Source organism: Hippocampus comes, unplaced genomic scaffold (genome assembly GCF_001891065.2).
Source record: "Hippocampus comes isolate QL1 unplaced genomic scaffold, H_comes_QL1_v1.1 scaffold315, whole genome shotgun sequence".
NCBI classification, from domain to species: domain Eukaryota; kingdom Metazoa; phylum Chordata; class Actinopteri; order Syngnathiformes; family Syngnathidae; genus Hippocampus; species Hippocampus comes.
In genome coordinates this window covers 809,430-831,221 of record NW_017805539.1, presented here as the reverse complement: position 1 = coordinate 831,221, position 21,792 = coordinate 809,430, and the positions used below count along the sequence as shown (strand labels likewise).

General features: G+C 40.7%; 1 protein-coding gene across 1 annotated transcript in view; it reads left to right on the top strand.

Annotated features, from left to right (window-relative positions):
• pear1 (platelet endothelial aggregation receptor 1) overlaps window positions 1-20,617 on the top strand; it is a 41,727-nt gene extending 21,110 nt beyond the window's left edge. Inside the window, exons 2-23 of the mRNA XM_019878588.1 lie at window positions 558-668; window positions 1,681-1,782; window positions 1,938-2,038; window positions 4,674-4,766; window positions 9,354-9,600; window positions 10,400-10,502; window positions 10,810-10,946; window positions 11,221-11,433; window positions 12,481-12,655; window positions 13,035-13,155; window positions 13,238-13,401; window positions 14,161-14,263; window positions 14,439-14,591; window positions 14,659-14,790; window positions 15,722-15,853; window positions 15,937-16,053; window positions 16,141-16,356; window positions 16,912-17,021; window positions 17,096-17,225; window positions 18,253-18,315; window positions 19,157-19,363; window positions 19,643-20,617. Coding sequence (XP_019734147.1) covers window positions 562-668; window positions 1,681-1,782; window positions 1,938-2,038; window positions 4,674-4,766; window positions 9,354-9,600; window positions 10,400-10,502; window positions 10,810-10,946; window positions 11,221-11,433; window positions 12,481-12,655; window positions 13,035-13,155; window positions 13,238-13,401; window positions 14,161-14,263; window positions 14,439-14,591; window positions 14,659-14,790; window positions 15,722-15,853; window positions 15,937-16,053; window positions 16,141-16,356; window positions 16,912-17,021; window positions 17,096-17,225; window positions 18,253-18,315; window positions 19,157-19,363; window positions 19,643-19,782 — 3,066 coding nt within the window. The 5' untranslated portion in view covers window positions 558-561 and the 3' untranslated portion in view covers window positions 19,783-20,617. The remainder of the gene's footprint in view (window positions 1-557; window positions 669-1,680; window positions 1,783-1,937; window positions 2,039-4,673; window positions 4,767-9,353; window positions 9,601-10,399; window positions 10,503-10,809; window positions 10,947-11,220; window positions 11,434-12,480; window positions 12,656-13,034; window positions 13,156-13,237; window positions 13,402-14,160; window positions 14,264-14,438; window positions 14,592-14,658; window positions 14,791-15,721; window positions 15,854-15,936; window positions 16,054-16,140; window positions 16,357-16,911; window positions 17,022-17,095; window positions 17,226-18,252; window positions 18,316-19,156; window positions 19,364-19,642) is intronic.
• Window positions 20,618-21,792: the final 1,175 nt, after the last annotated feature.

The window sequence follows — 21,792 nt, the reverse complement described above, 5'->3', positions numbered from 1 at the left end:
CCCATTGTTTGAAAAAAAAAAAAAATGAAGCACAATTTTTATTTTCTTCATTTTTTACATTTAATTTTATTTCTTGCATTTTGCACACACTCATACATGCTGTATTAATCCCGCTGTTGTGTTATAGATCAAATAGACCTGTTTTAATCTCGGACAAAAAAACTGTAAAATGTTTTAGGATAATAAATGTCATGTGTAAAATGTCTTTTTTTTAAAATATAATTTAAAAATAGAATGGTGTTAAACTTGTTCTTCTGGCCTACTACTTGTTATTTTTTTTTTCAATGTACTTTGTATACGTTTGTTAGTTTGGTGTATTTACCGTGGTGTCATGTCACAAGTCAAATTGAATTAAAAGTAAAAGAATCAACCACAAAATTGTTGCAGAATTTTGTTCTTTTCATTTAATTTTTTTTAAAGAGCAACCACTCATACAGTATATTGCATAACTCCTGCGTTATATTACGGATTGAACTGACTATTTGTAATGTCTTTTTTGATTGTTTTTTTTTTTTAATAATTATCAAAATATTTGCTTTTTCCCCTGATGCATGCAGGACCATGTGGACCGCGCACAGCGTGGACTTCCTACTTCTTCTCTGCTTCCTGCTCAGCCTGGCCTACTCGCTCAACCCGAGGGACCCCAATGTGTGCAGCCTGTGGGAGAGGTGAGGCCCGCTTGGCTCAAACAAACCAATATACCATTGCTGCTACTGCTGCTGCCATGACTCGAACGCATACTTTCTCATCCGGCATGTGACATGATGGAGAGGACATAGGAGCAAGGAGCAGCACTTAGAATGTTATATAACTTTCTCTGGCTTTTTAGCTCCTTGTTTGGTGAATTCCAAGCCAAGAAATCAAGAGACGTTACAGTGAAGCGACGCAAAGGTTATTGCGGGAGATATGTTGTGATATATAGAGAGACAATATAAAAGGAGCAATTTAGGGAAGACAAGGCAGCTTTATTTATGTATCGCATTTCATACACAAGATTAATTCATTATGCTTCACATCTTAAGAGTACAACAATTAAAAAGTACTGTACTTACAAACAAAAGAAAGACATTTCAAAATCAACAGCGTGCTTGTTTGCTCCAAGCCAAGCACTATATTATCTGTAAAATAATGCTATGCTAGCTAACTGAAACGCGAACATGAGGCCTAGTTACTAATCATGGCTCTGGATGAAGCTATAAATTTGCCCACATAGTTATTTAAATCAGTCTAAAAAAAATAACAGGCACACTTTTTGTCTATTTCCACCTAAGCAAAGTACTTATATTCAAAAATATGTTCATGATGTTTTTAGCTCAAAATACTAACGTTATGCTAATATTATGCTCCTAACATGAGGCCACTTTCTTTTTTGTGCCTCTAGCTAAAGCTAATGCGTTCATCCTCATAGTCAGTGTTATCAATCAAAAAGAATCATCAACAGACTGCTTGTCCGTTCCAAGTTAACCAGTGTACTTCTGCAAAATGATGCCATGCCATGAATAACTCAAAATGGTGATTTCATGAGACTTATATGAGACACATCTGTGGCACTAGCTCTCTCTTTTGCTGTCCGATCAGTATGCTGTTAGCTTAGCATCCTGATTTAGGTATTTGGACAAATTTCCAAGTGTCACTTTAAACTCTGAGCTGATTCATTTTGTGTTTGTTGCTTCTGATCAGCTTCACTACCTCCGTCAAGGAGTCCTATTCGCATCCTTACGACCACGTGACTGAGGAGCCTTGCTCGGACCCTCGGAGCAACTACAGATGCCCCCGACACAGGTGACAAAAACACAAATGGCAGTGGACAATGAAATGTTAGAATTGACGTGGTCAATGTAGGTCAGCACTTCCGATCGTGTTCAGGTCAGCAGGGAAGGACTCGCTGACATCAATGAGACACTGATCCCGATCTGTTGTTGTTCTTCTTCATTCAGAATCACCTACAAGACAGCCTACAGGCAGGCCGTCAAGACAGACTACCGCAAACGCTACCAGTGCTGCCCGGGCTACTATGAGAGCCGCGACAAATGCGTTCGTAAGTGAAAATACATTTTTGCCATTACGTGGCATTAGAATGGATTACAGTCGTCCCTTGTCATATTGTAGCTCACTTTTCATGGTCTCATTACAGCGCAGGTTTTTTAAATCATACATACCTAATTTTTATCGTGCAGGTTTGTTATTAAACCATTTTGCAATGATCATTTTCCCACACAGATTGTTACTACAGATTCAGGTAGCAATAAGTATGAGGATGCCCAAAGTTTAGGAGCTTTTTCACTGTGAAAAAAAAAAAAAGAAGAAGACAACAATGTACAATGTGTCTACTGCAAAGCCGAACTGCCTTGCACAACTGCACGGCTGTGGTAAAGTAAACATCATGCACTTTCAAATGCTTAATTGGACTAAGAGTAACAAAATAAACATATGCAAGCTGCAAGTGACCCTCAGAGGCACTCCAAAATGCAGAGTGGCTAACAGTTAGCAATTTTGCAGCCAAGTGCTTATCCTGAGCTAATTCTACACCACGGTGTCAAAGCCATGGCCCGAGGGCCAGATCTGGCACACCACATCATTTTATGTGGCCTGCAAAAGCAAATCAAGCATGTCAAATTCCCTCCTGTTTGCTGAAGTCTGAACCAAAATTTTAAATTGTGTAATGTAATCCATAATAACAATGTTTGAACAAGCCATTATTCTTGACTTCTGATTTCAAAACTAGTTATCCATCAATTTGTTGTTCACCATATATGTAATATGTGGAGATGGTTAAACATTTATAAGGTTTCACAAAATTCACAACAGCCCCCCAAGGAAAACCGTAACCGCGACAAAAATGATTTTGACACCCCTGCTCTACACTGTCATTTGTTGACTTGCATGTCTTTCAACAGGCCTGGTCCTGCCTTTTAAAGATACACGCATTCAAAGTCACAGGTACTACAGTTTAGCCTTAGCGTGTCATGGTGGCGACCCCAATAATAATACCGGCTGAGTTCTGTGAGGCTAAAACAGATGAAAAGTATAATATAATTCTTGGACTATTTTGACAAATGTTATTTCTTATTCTATTAAGGTATATGGCAACGGTTTCAAATTGGGAAGGAAACTGGGCAATATGTATCCTTTAAATGAATACCCCTTCTTTTTTTATATGGGATCGACAATTTTCAGTGTCAACTATCGCCAGTCTAAATAGTGGTAGACAAAACTGTTATTGGAGAATTTAAAGGTGATTTTCTTTTTTTTTTTTTTTTAAAGAAAATCTTCCTGACACATGAATCTCAGTTTGCTTTTCTTCCGCCCCATCGACATAAAGCACTTTCTCCAAAATTGAGGGTTTGGGTTCCATGTGGCTGTTTGTACTGGCTGCAGCCGTGTCGCGAAAAGCCCCAATACCGTGAAGGAAATTTCGCTTCGCATTTCAGTTGACTTGAAGGATTTCTCCAGATTTTCCACCCTCTGACCTCAATCAAGCAACGTGATGTGAAAATAAATCAGAAAAAACCTTTATCCACACCAAAATGTAATTCCAGCTTCCTTAGTCCATGCATCCTTTTAATACTTTTGGTGTAATCGTGCTCGTGCGCAAACAAAAAAAGTGCCTCCTTGGTAGATGCTAATAACTGATTGAAATCTATTTTCCAAGAACTCTCAAGTTAATAGATTGTTATCTGTCTCTGTATTAAACATTGTGAGCCGAATTACATAATTCATTTTTATACTATCAATCAAAAATACTGATGTGCTTACAAAAGTGCTTTTTTTTTTGTGTGTGTGTGTTTTTTTCTTCATGATGTCATTGTAGAGTAGAAAGTCATCCAGTTCAGGGTAATACGCAAAGGTTGAATTGAGGCAACTTGACTCTTCTTGACTGTTGAATGTGTTGTTGTTTTTTCTTGTTTCACAAAAAATGTTAAAAAAAAAATTACCTGGCTAATTTTGCTTTTAGATCAATGACATTTTCTTTAGAAAATAGAACAGGAGTGCTTCTACTTACTTAAGTATGATAATATTATTTTTACATAAATTACAATTATATGATTTAATTAAATTTTGTTTCCAATAAAATTTGTATCTGTACTCCGATATAACCAAATGGGCTGCTGCAACTGGTTCACATCTTTTACAACTACGATGAAAACTACTCCAACAAAATTATTTTATTTTTGCAAATTTTCTGCACATTACTAGCAAAGATAAAAAATATCCAATTTAAATAATAATAATAATCATAATAATAACAGTACAGACAAAATAAGTGAGTCAGTGCAAAAGTACAAAGGATATTTTCCATTTCTTTTTGTGCGTTTCTATTGGTCGCTCTGGGTGTGATTATAGCACACGTTGCCTCCTGCTGCCTCCTGCGGTGACTTCTATAAATAAAGTGCAACACACAATCAAACATTGACAAAGAAAATAGTACCTTCAGTCACCGGAACCCTCTCATACAACGTGTCACATAAGTGAGGCTTGTATAATTGAAACATCTCTGGTCATGACATCTAAACGCCCTTTCTTTCTCAACAAGGGCTTTTTTTTTTTTTTTTAACCAGCCAATAAACATATCATTATGCATAACGACATGTTGTGTCCATGTGATGACATGTTGCGATACATTTCCTCCTACGGTGTCATTATTTGCCTCCCTCTGCCTTTCATCTCCGCAGCTCGCTGCACCAAGGAGTGCGTTCATGGCCGCTGCCTGGCTCCGGACCGCTGTCAATGTGAGGGAGGCTGGCGAGGCGACGACTGCTCTAGTGGTACGGAAACTTTAAAAAAAAAAAATCTCTCCCCTTTAATCCCAGCTACTAATGTGACTGACACCATGCGCAAACATTCAACATTAATAAACAGCATAGACACAAGGAACGACATCCCTGCATCAGTCAGAGCGGCTCGGGGCTATTACAAACACTAGGCTTTTCTCCAATGGAAACGGCAAAGCGAACTCATGTATTTCAGCTCAGAAAGAAGCAAATTATATAATCGCTCGAGTCGCCAGGGTGTATGTTATGTGTTATGTTGAAATAGGGGACCCAATAGTGGTCCCTGGTGGACGCCATGATGGAATAGTCTACTTATCACAACCCCTAAGTAATAAATGATATTATTGTTATGTGCTCCTTTGAAATTAAGGAATACGTCAAGTCGTGAAAATGCCACAGGCAATTTCAAAATAAACGCATACGGTTAGTGTTAGTCTGGTTTCTCTCATTCTCAAATAGATCACCCCAAACTTCTGGAGGCCATGTGTTACATTACACAGAATATAATAATTGCTGTATGTCAATACAGTTCAAATTAGAGTGGAACAACTTGAATAATAATTGAATTGCTCTTTGTTGTCCCCCATTCTTACAAAGTACACTAGGCTGTAAAATGTAGTTTGTTGTTTATCTGGTGGGTTTTTTTTCCCCCAAAGCGAATAATGGATAATATAAACAGTACCAGTGGCACGGTTGCCGACTGGTTAGCAAAATAGCCTCATAGTTGAGATACAAATGTCTATGTGGATTCTGGGATTGCGATGTGCAGTGCACACGTTCTCCCTGTGCTTGTGTGGCTTTCCCCCGGGTACCCAGGTTTCCTCGCATTTTCCAAAACATGTATTTGTGAAATGAGGACTCTAATTTGTCTATAGGTGTAAATGTGAGTATGAATGCTCATTCGTCTAGGTTTACTTATATGTGCCCTGCCATTGGCTGGCGTCCAGTCTAGGGTGTACCATGCCTTTCACCTGAAGTCAACTTGGCTAGGCTTCAGCATAAGCTCGGCGCTAATGAGGATAAGTGGATTGCAAAATGGATGATTAAACAGGACCAAAGCAATATTACAGTGAACCTCCACATATTCGTGTACAAATCATCTTGGAAATACCAAAGTGATGGCCATTATCCCAATGTCAGGGGGTATAGTCGTCATCCCTGTGGGATGCCGTGCAAAAAGTCTTGATGTTAATTGTGATTTTAAGCAGTGTGACGCTATTGCACTCCTGCTATAGTAACATTCAAAAACAAGTATCAAAAGTGCTTCTCTATTTTTTTTTTTTTTGTACGCTCTCATGCATGAATGAGATGGACACATTTTTTGTTCACCAAAACACAACAGAGTTGTTTTCCTTTAATCAAGAGTGAAAGCAGAACTTCATATCATTGGCCTGCGTGGCTATTTTCCACAGCCTGCCTGAGTTGGGTCAAAAGTACGCCGCTTTATTATTGTTTTTCTCTGTGCAGCAGAAGAGGGAATTAGCTTTAACGGGTAGCAGTTGCTGTCTTGACGGTGAGGAAACGGAAAAAATGAGCCCACACTTTCTCATTTTCACAGTTTTCTCCATCTCGCCTTTTGCTCCCTCTGTACCCTTCCCCCTTTATTTTTTAAACCTCTTTTTCTTGTTTTTTTTTTTTTTTTTTAACCTTGTTGTTTGCCCTTAATTTTCTGTTTTGGAGAACACTCCACGTGTGGAGTTATCTTAGTCTGTGAAATTGGAGGAGAGGACTTTTTGAGGTTTGCGAATAACCTAAATAGCATGAAGAGCGATGGAAAATGATGGGGGATGGTGCTGCAAAACAATCGTATTGGACCATATGGGCGATCCTGCTTCATGCATGAAATGATATGATTTAATGTTAAAAAGCGTTCCAATGCACATTCTCACACACACACAAGCAGCAATTAAAATCTCATTTGAAATGACTGAAAGATTAGCGTAGCGCAGCAGCTGGTTTTGAAGCAGTTTCCAAAATGCGCTCCTGTGGTTTTGAATGTTTGAGCTAGAGAGATATTACAGGAAAATGTGTATCAGTGTAGCAACGTCGTTCGAAAAATGATGAATCGTTATGTGAAAGATTAATACTGGGATTTTTTTTCCATTTTTGGGTTTAAACATAAATAAAATCCGTCAACCATTTACAGTATTTGACATCGTCAAAACCAGAAAAAAATTACTCATCAGCACAAATGGTTTGCAGATGGTCGGAAGATAGAGAGATAGATAGATTGATAAGGGACGTAAAAAAATAAATAATACAGATCCCTGTGGGACACCCCTGGCAAATACAATGTGCTCTACCATGCACTTTCCTGTGAAACCTCTTCTTATTTTAGACCGGTTTTATGGTGTATATAATTTTGTTATCTTCTCCAATTACTGTGCTGAAGTCCTAGTATAGGTCCTAATACTGATCCCTGTGGGATACCTTTAAAGAATGAATGTTTGAACTCAAATGGTGCAGTAGAACATGTTGACACCGAATTTAAAACGCAGTGGCATATATTCTTTTTCCTCGAAAAAAATATGAATATTTCTGCATATTAACGTTAGTTGAGCAATCATTTTTCCGCATGATTTTATGATACTGCCGCCTCGCGGACACATCGCACACAACAAAAGGAGGCGCAATGAATTAATCATGATCTACAAACTGCTTGATTCTTCACATTACATTTAATTCGGTTATCACTAAATGTTTTTATAAGGTGTCATATAGCATAGATTGTAGAGTACCATTTTTCTTATGGGGTGGGTGGAATAGATTAATGACATTACCATTCATTCCCTGGGGTAAAATGATGAGATATGAGTGTTTCGAGTTACGAGCATGGTCATGGAACAAAGAGAACCCTTTCAGGGACAGCAGTTACTACAGCGGACAGCTTATTACGTTATTGGGTTACAGGGTGCATGAAATGGTTCATATATCTCGAAGTACGACTGTAATTTGTTAGTTTCTTGTCTCTCTGTTGTGCTGCTGCCCTAATAAAGTTCCTTATAATGATTCCTGTGGGATGCCTTTTGAGAAAGCAATTAATGTTACCGTCTGCTCCGCTATTTTTAGTTGTTGTTATCTTCTTTTGATGATTTTTAACGGCCTTATGGAGGTGGCATTTAATTTTACTGAAGTACTTAAGTAAGTTCGGGATAGTCACTTTCACTAGTACCGCCTCTACTATTTCTTTATTTATTTATTTTCCACTGAGTCACATCGGTAAATCTGCATGAGAAGGTCTGCGTAAACACAATGGTCGACACCAGCTGAATTTCTCATTACTCAACATGACAGAGCTGAGCCAAGTCCCCCCTGCCCCCCGACCTCCCCTCTTCTGCCGATCCGTTTAGACGAGAAGAAGCAATAACGTTGGCCGCATAAACACTGGCAGCGCAGCTCAGTCCGAGCCAAATTTGGATCGAGTAGAACCTATTTTGGGAACCGTAGCTCTATAACAACAACGAAAAAAAAAATGCAAAAAGTGACTCAAGCCTCGATTCAGATTACCGAGTGATTTAAAAATAACACCCACAGAGGTCAACAAGAAATCATTGGCACCATTTTTCATGTGACAGACGCACCATCCATCAGTGACATCATCGTACGGACAGAATGCTCTCGGTAACTCAAACCCTGTGTGAATGTCCAACGCTGGATAAAGCCGAGTCCAGCTTTTGTGAGCTCCATGCAAATCTCCCTGATAATTCGAATCTCCAGGGTGGTAAAATGACACCCTAGATGTTGGATGACAGCGGTGGGGAGCTGGGGGAAGGGGTGCAAAACCACAATTGGTGCTCGCTAGAGTGTTCTGTTTTTCATTTAATTGTGGTTAAACACACTCGATGAAATCATCAAGCGTTACCGCGTCGCACTAAAGAGACGCCTTTCCCATAAGTGATGCTAAAGGCTCTAGAACAGGAAGGTTACTGTTATGAATGGTCAGAAAATGGACCAGAGTGGAGGGAGGCTTTCAAAACTAACTTTTCCCTCCCCCCGCCGCTCCCCTCATACCTTCGGTGACGTGCCGCAAATGTCTAACGTTTGATTTTAATTGGACAAATTTTACAGGAAAATGTGGGAAAAGGCTAAAATGTTCCCACCAACTTGTGAGCATACAATACTTCAGCATGTCTTGGCAAAATGAAGAATTCCTACGTAGGGACTCTCAAAGTGTTCTCGTTCAAATTCTGATGGATGAGATGTTAAAAAAAGGCAGAGGGCCCAGCTGTAATCCTTGTGGGCCACCTTAAGCATGTGAATTTGACGAGTCTCAAGATGGATCTCTCGTTAGTTTAAATCCAAACAAGTCAATACAATACCCATCTGTATGAAAAGTCATGGGTTCCACTGACAATTGTTGTTTATGATAACCTCCATCTTATACAATAGAAATCAACTATACCACTAGAATGAATCCATTGTGAAAAATGTCAACAATGCGAGCACAATGTAAATACAAGTCATACAATCACTGTAATGCGATCGTTCCTTGGCAATGGAATGATGAAAACCTCCACCGTGACGCATTAGAAATCAAACAAACAACTCCAAATAATTTCCCCGTGTCCTTCTCCCCCCCAGCCTGTGAGGACAAGCGCTGGGGCCCAGGCTGCGGCCAGCAGTGCAAGTGCGAGAATGGCGCACCATGTGACCCGGTCAAGGGGACGTGTCAGTGCCCGCCGGGTTTCATTGGACGCCACTGCGAGGAGGCGTGTCCTGCTGGAACTTTTGGGAAGGGCTGCCTGGAGAAGTGCAAATGCGGGGACGGAGGATCCTGCCATAAAGCCAGCGGAGAGTGCACGTGTCGGGATGGCTTCACCGGCACCTTGTAAGTTTTTCAGGGCACAGATTCATGACTGTGAGAGATCATCACCTGTGCTGTAGGAAATTATTCAGTTTCATATTTTTTTCTTTTCATTTAATTTCCATGATAGTTAGGGCGGCGCGGTCGTCGAGTGGTTCGCGCGTCGACCACACAGTGCAGAGGTACTGGGTTAGAGTCCAGCTCCGGCCTTCCTGTGTGGAGTTTGCATGTTCTCCCCATTCCTGCGTGGGTTTTCTGCGGGTACTCCAGTTTCCTCCCACATTCCAAAAACATGCATGGCAGGCCGTCCTCGGGCAGTATGCGGGGGACACCTTGAACCGGTTGCCAGCCAATCGCAGGGCACACAGAGACGAACAACCATCCGGGCTCACACCCACACCTAGGGACAATTTAGAGTATTCAATCAGCCTGCCATGCATGTTTTTGGAATGTGGGAGGAAACCGGAGTACCCGGAGAAAACCCACACAGGCTCGGGGAGAACATACAAACTCCACACAGGGAGGCTGGAGCTGGAATTGAACCCGGTACCTCTGCACTGTGAGGTTGATGCACTAACCACTGGATCACCGGGCCGCCTGATATCATAGTTTGTGGTATATTTATAATCGAAACTATGAATATAGGCATTTCTAAACATTTCGGGGCAGGTGTCAATTACTCACAGTTTTATGCTCATTGGCTCTGAGACGTGAGACAATCTGATTATAAAAACTGCATGTGCCTTGGCTCAGTAAAGGTTAGGAATCGGGTACCACTGCACAATGGAAATGAGAGCTGATAGATGTCGGATTGCATTTTTAGCTGTGAAAGGCCATGCTCCAGGAAGTGTCCAGCGCGGTGTCCCTGTCAAAATGGCGGCATCTGTCGGGGCAAAGGGATCTGTGCCTGCCCTCCAGGGTGGACGGTATGTCAAAAGTCGTATTCTGTAAATCTATACTATACAAAAATATAAATGCAACACTTTTGGTTGGGGCTCACAAGTCTTATTTCTCTCAAATATTGTTCACAAATCTGTCAGACCCAACTTCAGTGAGCACCTTTCCGAGATAATTCAATCCTCACAAGTCTGCCTTTGACTGCCCACAATAAAAGGCTACCAGAAAGTGGGAGAAAAAAAAGCAAAAGTGTTGGCTCTATGTTTTTGTTCAGTCTACTTCTACATCGCATCATGTTCAACTCACCTTGTATTGTAAACGGCTGCTGCCTTCCAGGGTTCTGTCTGCACGGAGCGCTGCCCCGAGGGACGATATGGACCCAACTGTGCAGAGGAGTGCATTTGCCATAACCACGGCAAATGTGACCCTGAGACAGGACAGTGCAAGTGTGCCAAAGGGTTCACTGGGAACAGGTGTGTACTTGTCAAGGTCACTGATGAAGTTAAAGTGCTGGTGATGTGCGCTAACCAATCACAAAGCAGTCCAGAGATGAAGCATGTGTGTTTGTGATGCTTTTACATGGCAATGAGGTCACTTGTTACTAGGCAGAATTTGTGAGGTTCAATAAGATTAAAAAAATAAATAATAATCTGGGCATATGCTGTTTCCTTGGCAACTTGGAGGCATCCAGAAATACATTTTGTGTATGTACGTGTGTGTTTCTAATGTCACGTTTGGCTTGCTTAGGTGCAACGAGGAGTGCGCAGTGGGATCTTACGGTCAGGACTGCGAAGGCGCGTGCGACTGCGCAAATGGCGCTCGCTGCTACAACATCGACGGCGGCTGCCTGTGCGAACCGGGCTTCAGCGGGCCCAACTGCAAAGACAGGATGTGCCCGCACGGGAAATACGGCATGCACTGCGAGCGCACGTGTCTGTGCCAGGACAAACACACGCTCAGGTGAACATGTAGATAAAGTTGAGTTGCCTTGGGTGTGCACTTGACAAACTTCATATGCTATCCAATTCTGATAAAACTGCTTCTACATTCCCGCCCATCCTCATCTCAGTCTAGTCCACTCCACTGTTTGTGAGATTGCAGGCAAATAGTGCCCCCTGGCGACCACAAAAACAGATCTTGGTCAACTCATCATATGACTGGCATATAGTGATGTATAAACGTGCTATTCATGTTTAATATTCTTATTTATGATTTTAAAGCATGTGTTGGTGACAACATTGTTAATGTGTGTGTAGGACGACTTGAATGTGTAGTCATGTCCATATCTACACTTTTTACCCCTGTTTAAAATTGATACAACATTTTAAGTCAAGTGTAATTAATTTCAGTTCAATATATATATTTTTTTTAAGTACAGAATACACAAAACGTTTGTTTTTACCTAGGAAAAAAATATATACAGTAAACAAAAATAAAAGCTTTTATTTACATCTGGAGAAAAAAATTTCTAATCCAGAAATCAAAAATGTATTCTAATATACATTTAAAAAAATCGGTGCATTAAAATTTGAACATTTTGGTTTTAAATGAAATAAAGTGGGGTTAAATTAAATTAAGTTACCGGTAAATAAAATTCTAATGAAATAAACCGCATTTATATTAAATGACTGCATTTTTTAAATCCCGAAAACAAAACAAAAAAATATTTGTTATTTGTCATCCTGGTAATGATATAAAATAATAGTAGATCATAAAAAATTTACATTTAGTTTTTTAATGCAAAAAGAACAACAAAAAAAATATATCTTTTCAATGCTATCCAATAAACTAAAACAGAGCTTTATTAAATCCAGCATACAACTACGGTAAGTAATTTTTTGGAACCTCAAAAACTAAATATAAAAATCTTTACTTTTTTAAAAAATGCAGAATACAATTGCTCTCTCGTCAGATTTTTTTTAATTGATGACTGTTACAAAAAAATATTTTATTTCTTAGTTAAGTGAAATGAGTGTGATATGGAACCTGACTGACTCTTCCCTTCAGCTGCCACCCAATGAAAGGCGAGTGCACGTGCCAGGCGGGCTGGGCGGGGCTACACTGCAACGAAACCTGTGCCCACGGTTTCTACGGCGACGGCTGCCTGGAGCCCTGCTTGTGCGTCAACGGTGGCGTGTGCCACGGCGCCACCGGACTTTGTCAGTGCACACCCGGATACACGGTCAGCAACCTGCCGTCGTCAGCTCACAACCACATTCGTGTGGTGTGGGATGTGATCCAAGTGCCCTAAATATTAGTTGGGTCCGATCAAAACTTTAACTCTTTGCTCTTTGTTAATCCATCTCATGCCAATGATGCATTGTAACAAGACCAACAATGAAAGTGAGTTGGGGTGGGGCCGGTGTACGGAGGTAAAGGATTGCAAACGTGTATCAACTTCCGTGACACAAAGTGAAATTGACATCTGTATCCTTTTTTTGGGACAATTTGTCTGGTCACGTGCCCTGCGATTTTCCTCACGAACAAAATGTGCTTTGGCTCAATAAAGGTTGGGAATCCGTGCTCTAGTTCATACTGATTGTGATCCGCCCCGCCCACAGGGAGTTCACTGCGAGAGTCCATGCAAAAGCGGTACCTACGGCAAAAACTGTTCCCTGGAATGTTCTTGCAAGAACTTTGTGGACTGCTCACCCATCGACGGAGCCTGTTTCTGCAAAGAAGGTAAAGCTTTTCCCCACACATGCAGCGATGAATCATTAAACTTGCCACCATCACTCTCATTTATTTTTTTTAATGTCTTCAGGCTGGCGAGGGCCCGACTGCTCGCTTCCTTGCTCGGAGGGAACCTGGGGCCGCGGATGCAACGGTACCTGTCAGTGCGCCAACGGGGCTAAATGTAACACCGCGGACGGATCCTGCACTTGTACCGCCGGCTGGCAGGGGGCGCACTGTGACCAGTCGTGCCCGGTGAGCTTTCTGCACTTTTAGTCTATCAAACTAAAAGCAAGATCGACAACAATTTTTCTGCATTAGAGGGTGCAGCGCCCCACCAGTTTGGCATTTTAATTGTTATCCACAATGTTTAATCCATGACACACTGTTTTTGTCCTAAAGAGAATGACAAAAAAGAACCTTTTGCCCCCAAATCCAGGAAAAAAACAAGATCATTTTGAACCCATAACGCGTTTTCTTTCATTATTTTTATCAAGATAACACAAGGCAATATCTAGAAAACAAGAAAATGTATCCAGAAAACAACAACAGCGATGTCATTTTTTTAATGAAGAAAACACCAACAACAAAAAAGTGTTTTAAAAATAAAATGAAAAAAGATTCTTAAAAAAACAAAAAGTGCCAGTGGTACGGTTATTATTTTCATCCCAATATGTATTTGAAAGGTATTACAATCTATCTGTTGAACTTTTGTTTAGGTTTTTTATAGTTTTGCAAGCCAGTTTTGAACCTGACTAATGCTACGATCAATGAACTCTGCCTAGCAACAAGTGACCGTGTAGACAAGACATCCGTCATGGCCAATTACCTGGTCTCCGTTGATGTACATTGTTGCCTCCACTCTAGAAAGTGTTACTAGTAATTTCCATGGAAGCCTTTAGCCTTGCCGTTGCCATGGCGACAGCCCTTCCGCAATTGTAACATTTTGCCCGGCATTGGTCCAGTTGAGAGCCTGGAGTGACTCTCCTCACTGGCTTTGGTTCCTACTCGCAGATGGGCTCGTTCGGGCCGGGCTGCCTGAAGAGATGCGACTGCGTCCATGCTGACGGTTGCCAGGCAACCACAGGGGACTGCCTTTGTCTCCCTGGCTGGTGGGGTGAGTGTCCATTTTTTCAAACAATACAATACAATAAAAGGCAGATTTATAAGGTAATAATGCTCACTTTGGAGCGGTATTAATAGACGAATATGTATAATATTTTGGTTATAGTTAAATTGGAGCGAATCAATCAATTAATGAGAATAAATTTCAGCCACCTTGTCTCGCACAGGCCCACACTGCAGTGAGCCGTGCGCCGAGGGCCTGTGGGGGCGCCATTGCAACCAGACCTGCTTCAAGCACTGCCCCAACAGCGACACGTGCTTGCGGGAAACTGGGGCGTGCGTATGCCGCCCGGGCTTCAGGGGGGTCACCTGTCAGAACAGTGAGTGTCGCCGAGTGACGCTCGATCACGACGCCAGTCCATGCCTGACGTGTCTCCGCCTCCCCAGAATGCAGATCGGGTATGTACGGAGACCAATGCAGCCAGTCCTGCCCATCCTGCGGCCAGTCGTATCGCTGCCACCATGTGACTGGGGAATGCGACTGCCTTCCGGGGTACACCGGGGATGAATGCCATCAGGGTGGGTCCAATCAAAGACAAAAAATAAATTGACCATTAGGACATGTTCAACCAAGTTGTGTCCTTGTATTAGCATCATGAGTGTTTTCAAACTTGTAATCAGTCAGTCAGTCCGCCCATTTAAAGGGTGACAAGTGTGCTGCTTCGTGATGTGGTGTGTACCACACTAAACATGGACCAGAGGAAGTGAAAGAAAGTTGTCTCAAGAGATTAGAAAGAAACTGATAGACAAGCATGTAAAAAGCACATGTTATAATACCATCTTCAAGCAGCTTGATGTTCCTGTGACTACAATTAGACATATTTAGAAATGTAAGAACCACAAGACAGGACCCAACCTCCCTGGACTTGGTCGCAGAAGTAAAACAGGTGACAAATTGAAACGGAAAATACAAAAGGTAACAAAAGAGCCTGGAACAACCTCCAAAGAAATTAAAGGCGAACTCCAAGGCCAAGGACATCAATGTCAGATCACACCATCTGTTGCCATTTCGCGCCGAAGTGGACTTCATGGGAGGCAACAAAGGAGAACAGCACTGTTGAAAATAAATGGTGAAAAAAATTAAACCACAGAGTTGGGCCGATTTCCAATGGACGGACAAGACAAAATTGGAACTTTTTACCAAGGCCCCTCAGCTTGATGTTGACAGATGCATATCAAGAAAAGAACACTGTCCCGACTGTGAAACATGGGGGAAGGCTCTGTTATGTTCTGGGGCTGCTTTGCTACATCTGGTATGGGGCACAATTAAATCCCAAAACGGTCTCTCGAGAGAAATGTGCTGCCCGGTGTCAAAAACTTTGGTCTCCGGTCGTGGGTCTTACAACAGGATAGCGACCCAAAACACCCAACTAAAAACACCCATGAATGGCTACGACCTGTTTTAATGTGTGTGATGTTTCACATGGTTTGTTCTGTGCGTTTGCTGCAGTGTGTCCGTCCGGCTACTACGGCAAGGCTTGTTCCGAAGTGTGCATCAGCTGCGCCAACAACGCTACGTGCAACCACCGCGACGGCCAATGCCAGTGTCTTCCCGGCTGGACCGCCACAGACTGCTCCATACGTCAGCACCAATTTATCATATTCATATTGATCATGAGCTGAATTTCTTTCGTAGATATTTTAAAACATATTTTTGGTCTCCAGCATGCAGTGCAGGACGTTTTGGCTCCTTTTGCTCCCAAACTTGCTCCTGTCCCGCCAATGTCTTGTGCGACCGGGTCACGGGAGAATGCGTGTGTGACAACGTTGACTGTCAACAAGGTACGCACACGCACGCACAGTACCAGCAAGCTTTGGAGATTCCCTCCGCTAGAATAATTCTGACTTGATCCCATAATTTGTTTTCAGAGACATCGGAGCCCGGCAGCGTGATGGTCCCACTGCCCCCGGGCGAGAAGGAGTCGTGGGCGGCCATCAGCGGCGTAGTGGCGCTTGTCATCTTGGTGGTGGTGCTGCTGGTTCTACTGCTGCTCTACCGACGCCAGCAGAGGCTCAAGCACAACAACACGCCCGCCGTGTCCTTTTCCGTCAGCCGCACCGTCAACTCCGAGTACGCCGTACCAGGTAGGCAACGGCCCGGGCGCCGCGTGGGCTCGTAGCCGCAAGTGAAACTTTCGGAATACTTTTTGCATTTCAACATTGAAAAGTTGATTTAAAAAATTAATTTAAAAACATTTTTTAAAAAAAATCACACTGATATTTTAAAAAGTTTATCTTAAAAACAAAACATATTTTAATCTGATAATTTTAATAAGTATATCAAGAATACAATAAATGTTAATAAATATTTTTTAAAACTTATTTATGGGTATCCAGTTATAAAGAAAACTGAAACTCTGGGGCTATGGCAGGTTTTTTTTTTTTTTAAACAATTTTTGTAGCAAAATTTTCAACAGAATTGAGGTCATATTTATGTTCTTATCCAGAAATCAGCAAAGATTTTTTTAGGTGTTATTTTGAAAACACACAAAAAAAATAAATTCTCAAATCCATAAATTGGTTCACAGTTTTTTCAATTTTTTATTTTGAAAACAAGAAATAAAATTAATTCTTAGAGAGCTAAGTTATATGTAAATGGCAGGACCTGATTGATGAATGTGTGTGTGTGTGTGTGTGTAGATGTGGCTCCCAACTACCAGCACTACTACTCCAACCCCAGCTACCACACGCTTCGGGACAACCGTCCACCGCTGCCTCACCTCCCCAATAACCACGACCGCACAATCAAGGTGACCTTCATCCACTCGGCTCCTTCAAGCTCACTCTTTGCCCCCTTTTCTGATGACTTTTTTTTTTCTTCCAGAACACCAACAAGCAATTGTTCTGCAGCATGAAGAACACGGATCGGGAGAGGCGTGGCCTTTTTGGCGTGGAGAGCAACGCAACACTGCCTGCCGACTGGAAACACCACGAAGCTCGCAATAAGGAGCCAGGTCAGACCACACCAGAGTTCAACACACATCTGGGCTAAGAAGGAAGTGCTGGCTAATAAGGGACAATTTTTCAGAATACATCCATCCATTCATTTTCTGATCCGCTGGAACCTATCTCAGCTGTCTTCGGGCAGTAGGCGGGGGACACCCTGAACTGGTTGCCAGCCAATCGCAGGGCACACATAGACAAACAACCATCTGTGCTCACACTCACACCTCGGAACAATTTTTGAGTGTTCCACGAACCTGCCACGCATGTTTTTGGAATGTGGGAGGAAACCGGAGTACCCGGAGAAAAGCCACGCAGGCACGGGGAGAACATGCAAACTCCACACAGGAAGGCCAGAGCCCGAATTAAACACTGCACCTCTGCACTGTGAGGGCGACGCACTTTTCGGAATACATAACTCAGATGGAAAAAAAAAAAAAATCTGTAATAATTGTCTCTTGTTATTACGCCAGATTAAAATATAAATCCAGATGCATGTGGAATTAAAAAAATGCATTAAGTAGAAGTACACTGTTCCCCTGCATATTTGCTCCTCTCTAATTCAGATTTTTTGAGAACCTCTCCTCCAAAATTTAAGAGAAAAAAAAAATCACTTAGACTCCCTTGAGGTATGTTTATCCATTTTAAAATGCGAACCAGCCAGGTTCGACAAAGAAAAGTTTCTAAAGTGGTGAGTAAAAGTCAAAAGCTTTCACACAACTAATAATTCACATCGAGATACCAGAAAAAAAAAAAGGAGTGAGGTACATTTTTAACTTCCCGCCACTGGCTACAACTTGACTTATACTTTACATTTAAAATCAGCCGAACAGAACACATTTGATTTATTGCTGTGGTCTGCTGGATGCGATTCAATCGTCTTGTTATTGTGTTGCCAAGTCTTCTTTTATTGGCTATAAAATAACATTGACAGTATTTCCTCGTAGAAGCGTCAAGAAGACAGAGATGTAAAAACAAATAAAAGCATGTTTTCGATGAATTTTTTTCCATCATAAAATGAATCGTTGGCGTTCACAGGAGCGTTTGGAATCGATCGGAGTTACAGCTACAGCGCCAGCCTCGGAAAATATTTCAACAAAGGTTGGTCAAATGTTCTCCATCCGCTTGAATGCGAGCTGCGGTTTGCATTTAGTGCTCACTTACACTCTCTAGTGGCACCGAGTGGTACTGCAACACTTCAACACCCAAAAAATAAACAAAAAAAAAAAAAACATATTGGTTTTGACGTATTTTCATCCAGAAAATAACAAGGGTGAAAAACTGAGAATAAGCAAAGAATTTATCCAGAAAAAACAAAAAGGGGGTTTAAAATCTAGGAAACAAAACATTTGATAATTTGAAGAAAAACAAGATTTCGTCAAGAAAAAAAAAAACAAAAAGGTTTTTTTTCTCATTGATTTTCACCAGTAAAAAAACTAAATTCTTGATTTGAGTAGAATCCCAAAAATGACGATAACATAAAAAAAAAGTATTTTAAAATAAATAATTCCATTCATAACTTTACAGTAACAATTTTATTTTTTTCAATCCGAAAACAAAGTAGATATTTTTTATAGCCACAACAGCAAATATGAAGTTTTTATTTGGAAAACGATTATTTGTAATTTAAAAAAATAGCCAAAAAGTTGTGATCTCAAATATCCAGAATACAAAATTGTGATATACATGTTTTTTGGGGGGAGGAAACAACATATTTTACATTTTTATACAGAACATAAAATATTTTTCATTACTATTATTCTGTGCAGAACAACACTGATTTGATGACGACAGTAAAATTCAAATAAAAATGTTTTTCTGTGTGTTTGCGATTTAGATGCATGTTTTTGGGTGGAGAATAATGACGATTTTTGATGTTGCAATTTTTGTGATGCAGTACTTGTAGGAAGGTCAGCAAATGTGATCTTAATTGTTCGTTCAGAACTGACAGAGGCCGCAGGCATGGCGAGCAGCAGTTCCCTGAATAGCGAGAACCCTTATGCCACCATCAAAGATCTGCCGGGACCCCCCTTCTGCCCTCCCGAAAGCAGCTACATGGAAATGAAAGCGGCCGTCCCCCGAGAGCGAGCGTACACCCAAAGCGCACCACCGCCGCCCCCGCCCTTCAACGCCGCCTCTCTACGACGACGTGAGCCACACACATGACAAATTATACACTGGATATAAAAAGTCTACACACCCCTTAGGCTGATATGCAGTCAAAAAAAACATGATGGGAACAGGAGCATTCAGTGGTGACACCAAATCTTGAGATTTCTGCTAGAAAGCAAAAACTATCAGGGAAAGCCTACTAGAACATCTGAACTTTATTTCGGGATGATCAGAGGCACTTTAAATGGTGGCAGGTGTGTGCTATCTCCCATTTCTTAATGAATGAGTTCACAATTAAATGTTATCCCACCCACAGAGCGTCAGCATTCTGTGGGCCACGCCCCCCAGGAGGATCCGCTAGGCCACTACGACCTCCCGGTCAACAGCCACATCCCGGGCCACTACGACCTGCCGCCGCTCCGCCGCCCCCCATCGCCCGAGAGAACGCTGCGCTGACCATGACGCCGATGTGAAGGCACGCGAGGGCTCCCGAAACGGCATTTAAGACGCCGTAGGCCCCCAAGAGGGAGGACGCTGGAATTTCACCACTGGTGGGAAGATCCCACTTCAGGTGGTATGCGCCCAAGTGGAGGAACTTGAGGGGGGTGGGGGTGGGGGTGGGCAGGACTTCAGGATGGTTTGAAGACTCTTCAGTGAACTAACTTTCACATTTTTTTTTTTTTTTACAACCTCAGCTGGTTTCAAGAGTTATTCGCAATGTTATGATGCACTTTAGCACACACCCAAAAAAAAAAAAAGTTTGAATTTGCTCACTTTTTAAACACGGTTGTTTTTCTACAAAGTGTATGTCAATAAAACACAAAAATAATTATGCAAGGGAAAACAATTACATGATTGAGTCTTTTTGAGACGATGGTGTAATATTGAGGGAATAAAAATACCAATATTTTTCAGAAGGTTTTTGACAATCAAGTCCGAATAATACAAGAAAAAAAAAGTAACATTTATAATAGGGGAAAAAAACAATGTTTGAACACGAGCTTTTTTCTTCTTTTACACAAGTGCTTGTTTTTCCCCCCAAAAAAGTACTGTATATATTCTGTATGTATTGTGGATTTCCTCATAAACTGGCCAGTTGCTGATTTTTTTTTTGTTACTCTGCTGAGAGCACTTTTTGTCAGCTTTACAGATGTCATCTGTTTGGCAGCACTTTGTTGCCGTAGTAACTTTTTTTCTTTCCCCTCTTCGCCTTTTTTTTTTTTTTTTTTTTTAATCATGTCTCATTAAAGTCCAACACACGTCAACTTTAGAGATGCCACTATACCCTGTAGGACACTGTTCGGTGTTTCTTTTTTCTTCTTTTTGTATGTGGTCATGTATTTCAGGATGTAATCATTTGTTTTTGTTGTGTATATTTGTAAATAAAAAAAGCCATCATAGGTGTAATCTTGTCTTGTAACAATAAAACTTGTTTTATGACAAAATGTCATTTTTCCACATTTTATGACAAGGTAATAAACGAGAAAAAAAACATTTTTTCTAAATATATTTCTCGTGCAATTTTATGAAAATTTAATTACCCCCCAAAAATAAAAGTACAATTAAAAATATATTTTTTTCAATTAGTAAAGTCATATGAGAAAAAAGTTACAATAGATGCAAACATTTCAAGAGAATAGAGCAATATCACGTGAAGTAAAAGTGATAAGCACGAAAACTGTCACAATTTTGCAACTTTGTCATTTGTAATTGTACAAGAAAAAAGTTTTGGAACTTTGAAATGTTTTATGGCGGTTACAATATATTAAAAAAATGATATGAGACAAAGTCACAAGTTTCACAAGACAAAAGTGGCATAATTTTTTTTATCCAAATTTTAGATTTACATAAATTACAAAGAGACAGTCATATAAAAAATATTTTTTCAGCAAAAAAGGTGATATTTTTAGGCAAGTCAAAATCTTTTTTCCCCACAACACAAAGTGAAAATTCCCAGAAAATGTCAACATTTTAGGAAAAAATTATAAAGTTGCAATTGCACAAAATCCCAACTATGCGATGAAAGTTTTATGACAACAAAAAAACGTGACAGTTTTGGAATCTAAAATAGGGGGGAAATGCAATTAAAAGCTGTAAAATAGATTTTTTTTTTTTTTTTTTAAGTGGGACATTTTTGTCAACGAAGTCCAAGAAAAATATGCTCCGAATTAAGTTAATTAAATGAGATCATTTTAGGCCCACAAAACTTCCATTATGAGCCGGGAAATAAGTTTACGGGACTTTCTTGCTCCTTCCAAGTACGCGTTTTGAGACGTACCCACATTTTTGTTGGATATTTGTAAATTTAAAAAAAAAAAAAAAGTATATAATGTATTCATGAACAATGTTTTCCTTTTACACTTTTATTTGGAAAAGAAGCACAAAAATAATCCAATATTGAAGAATAGGTCTTTGATCAAGACAGACATGATATCTCAAAACGGCAAGCATTTCATTTGGCAGATT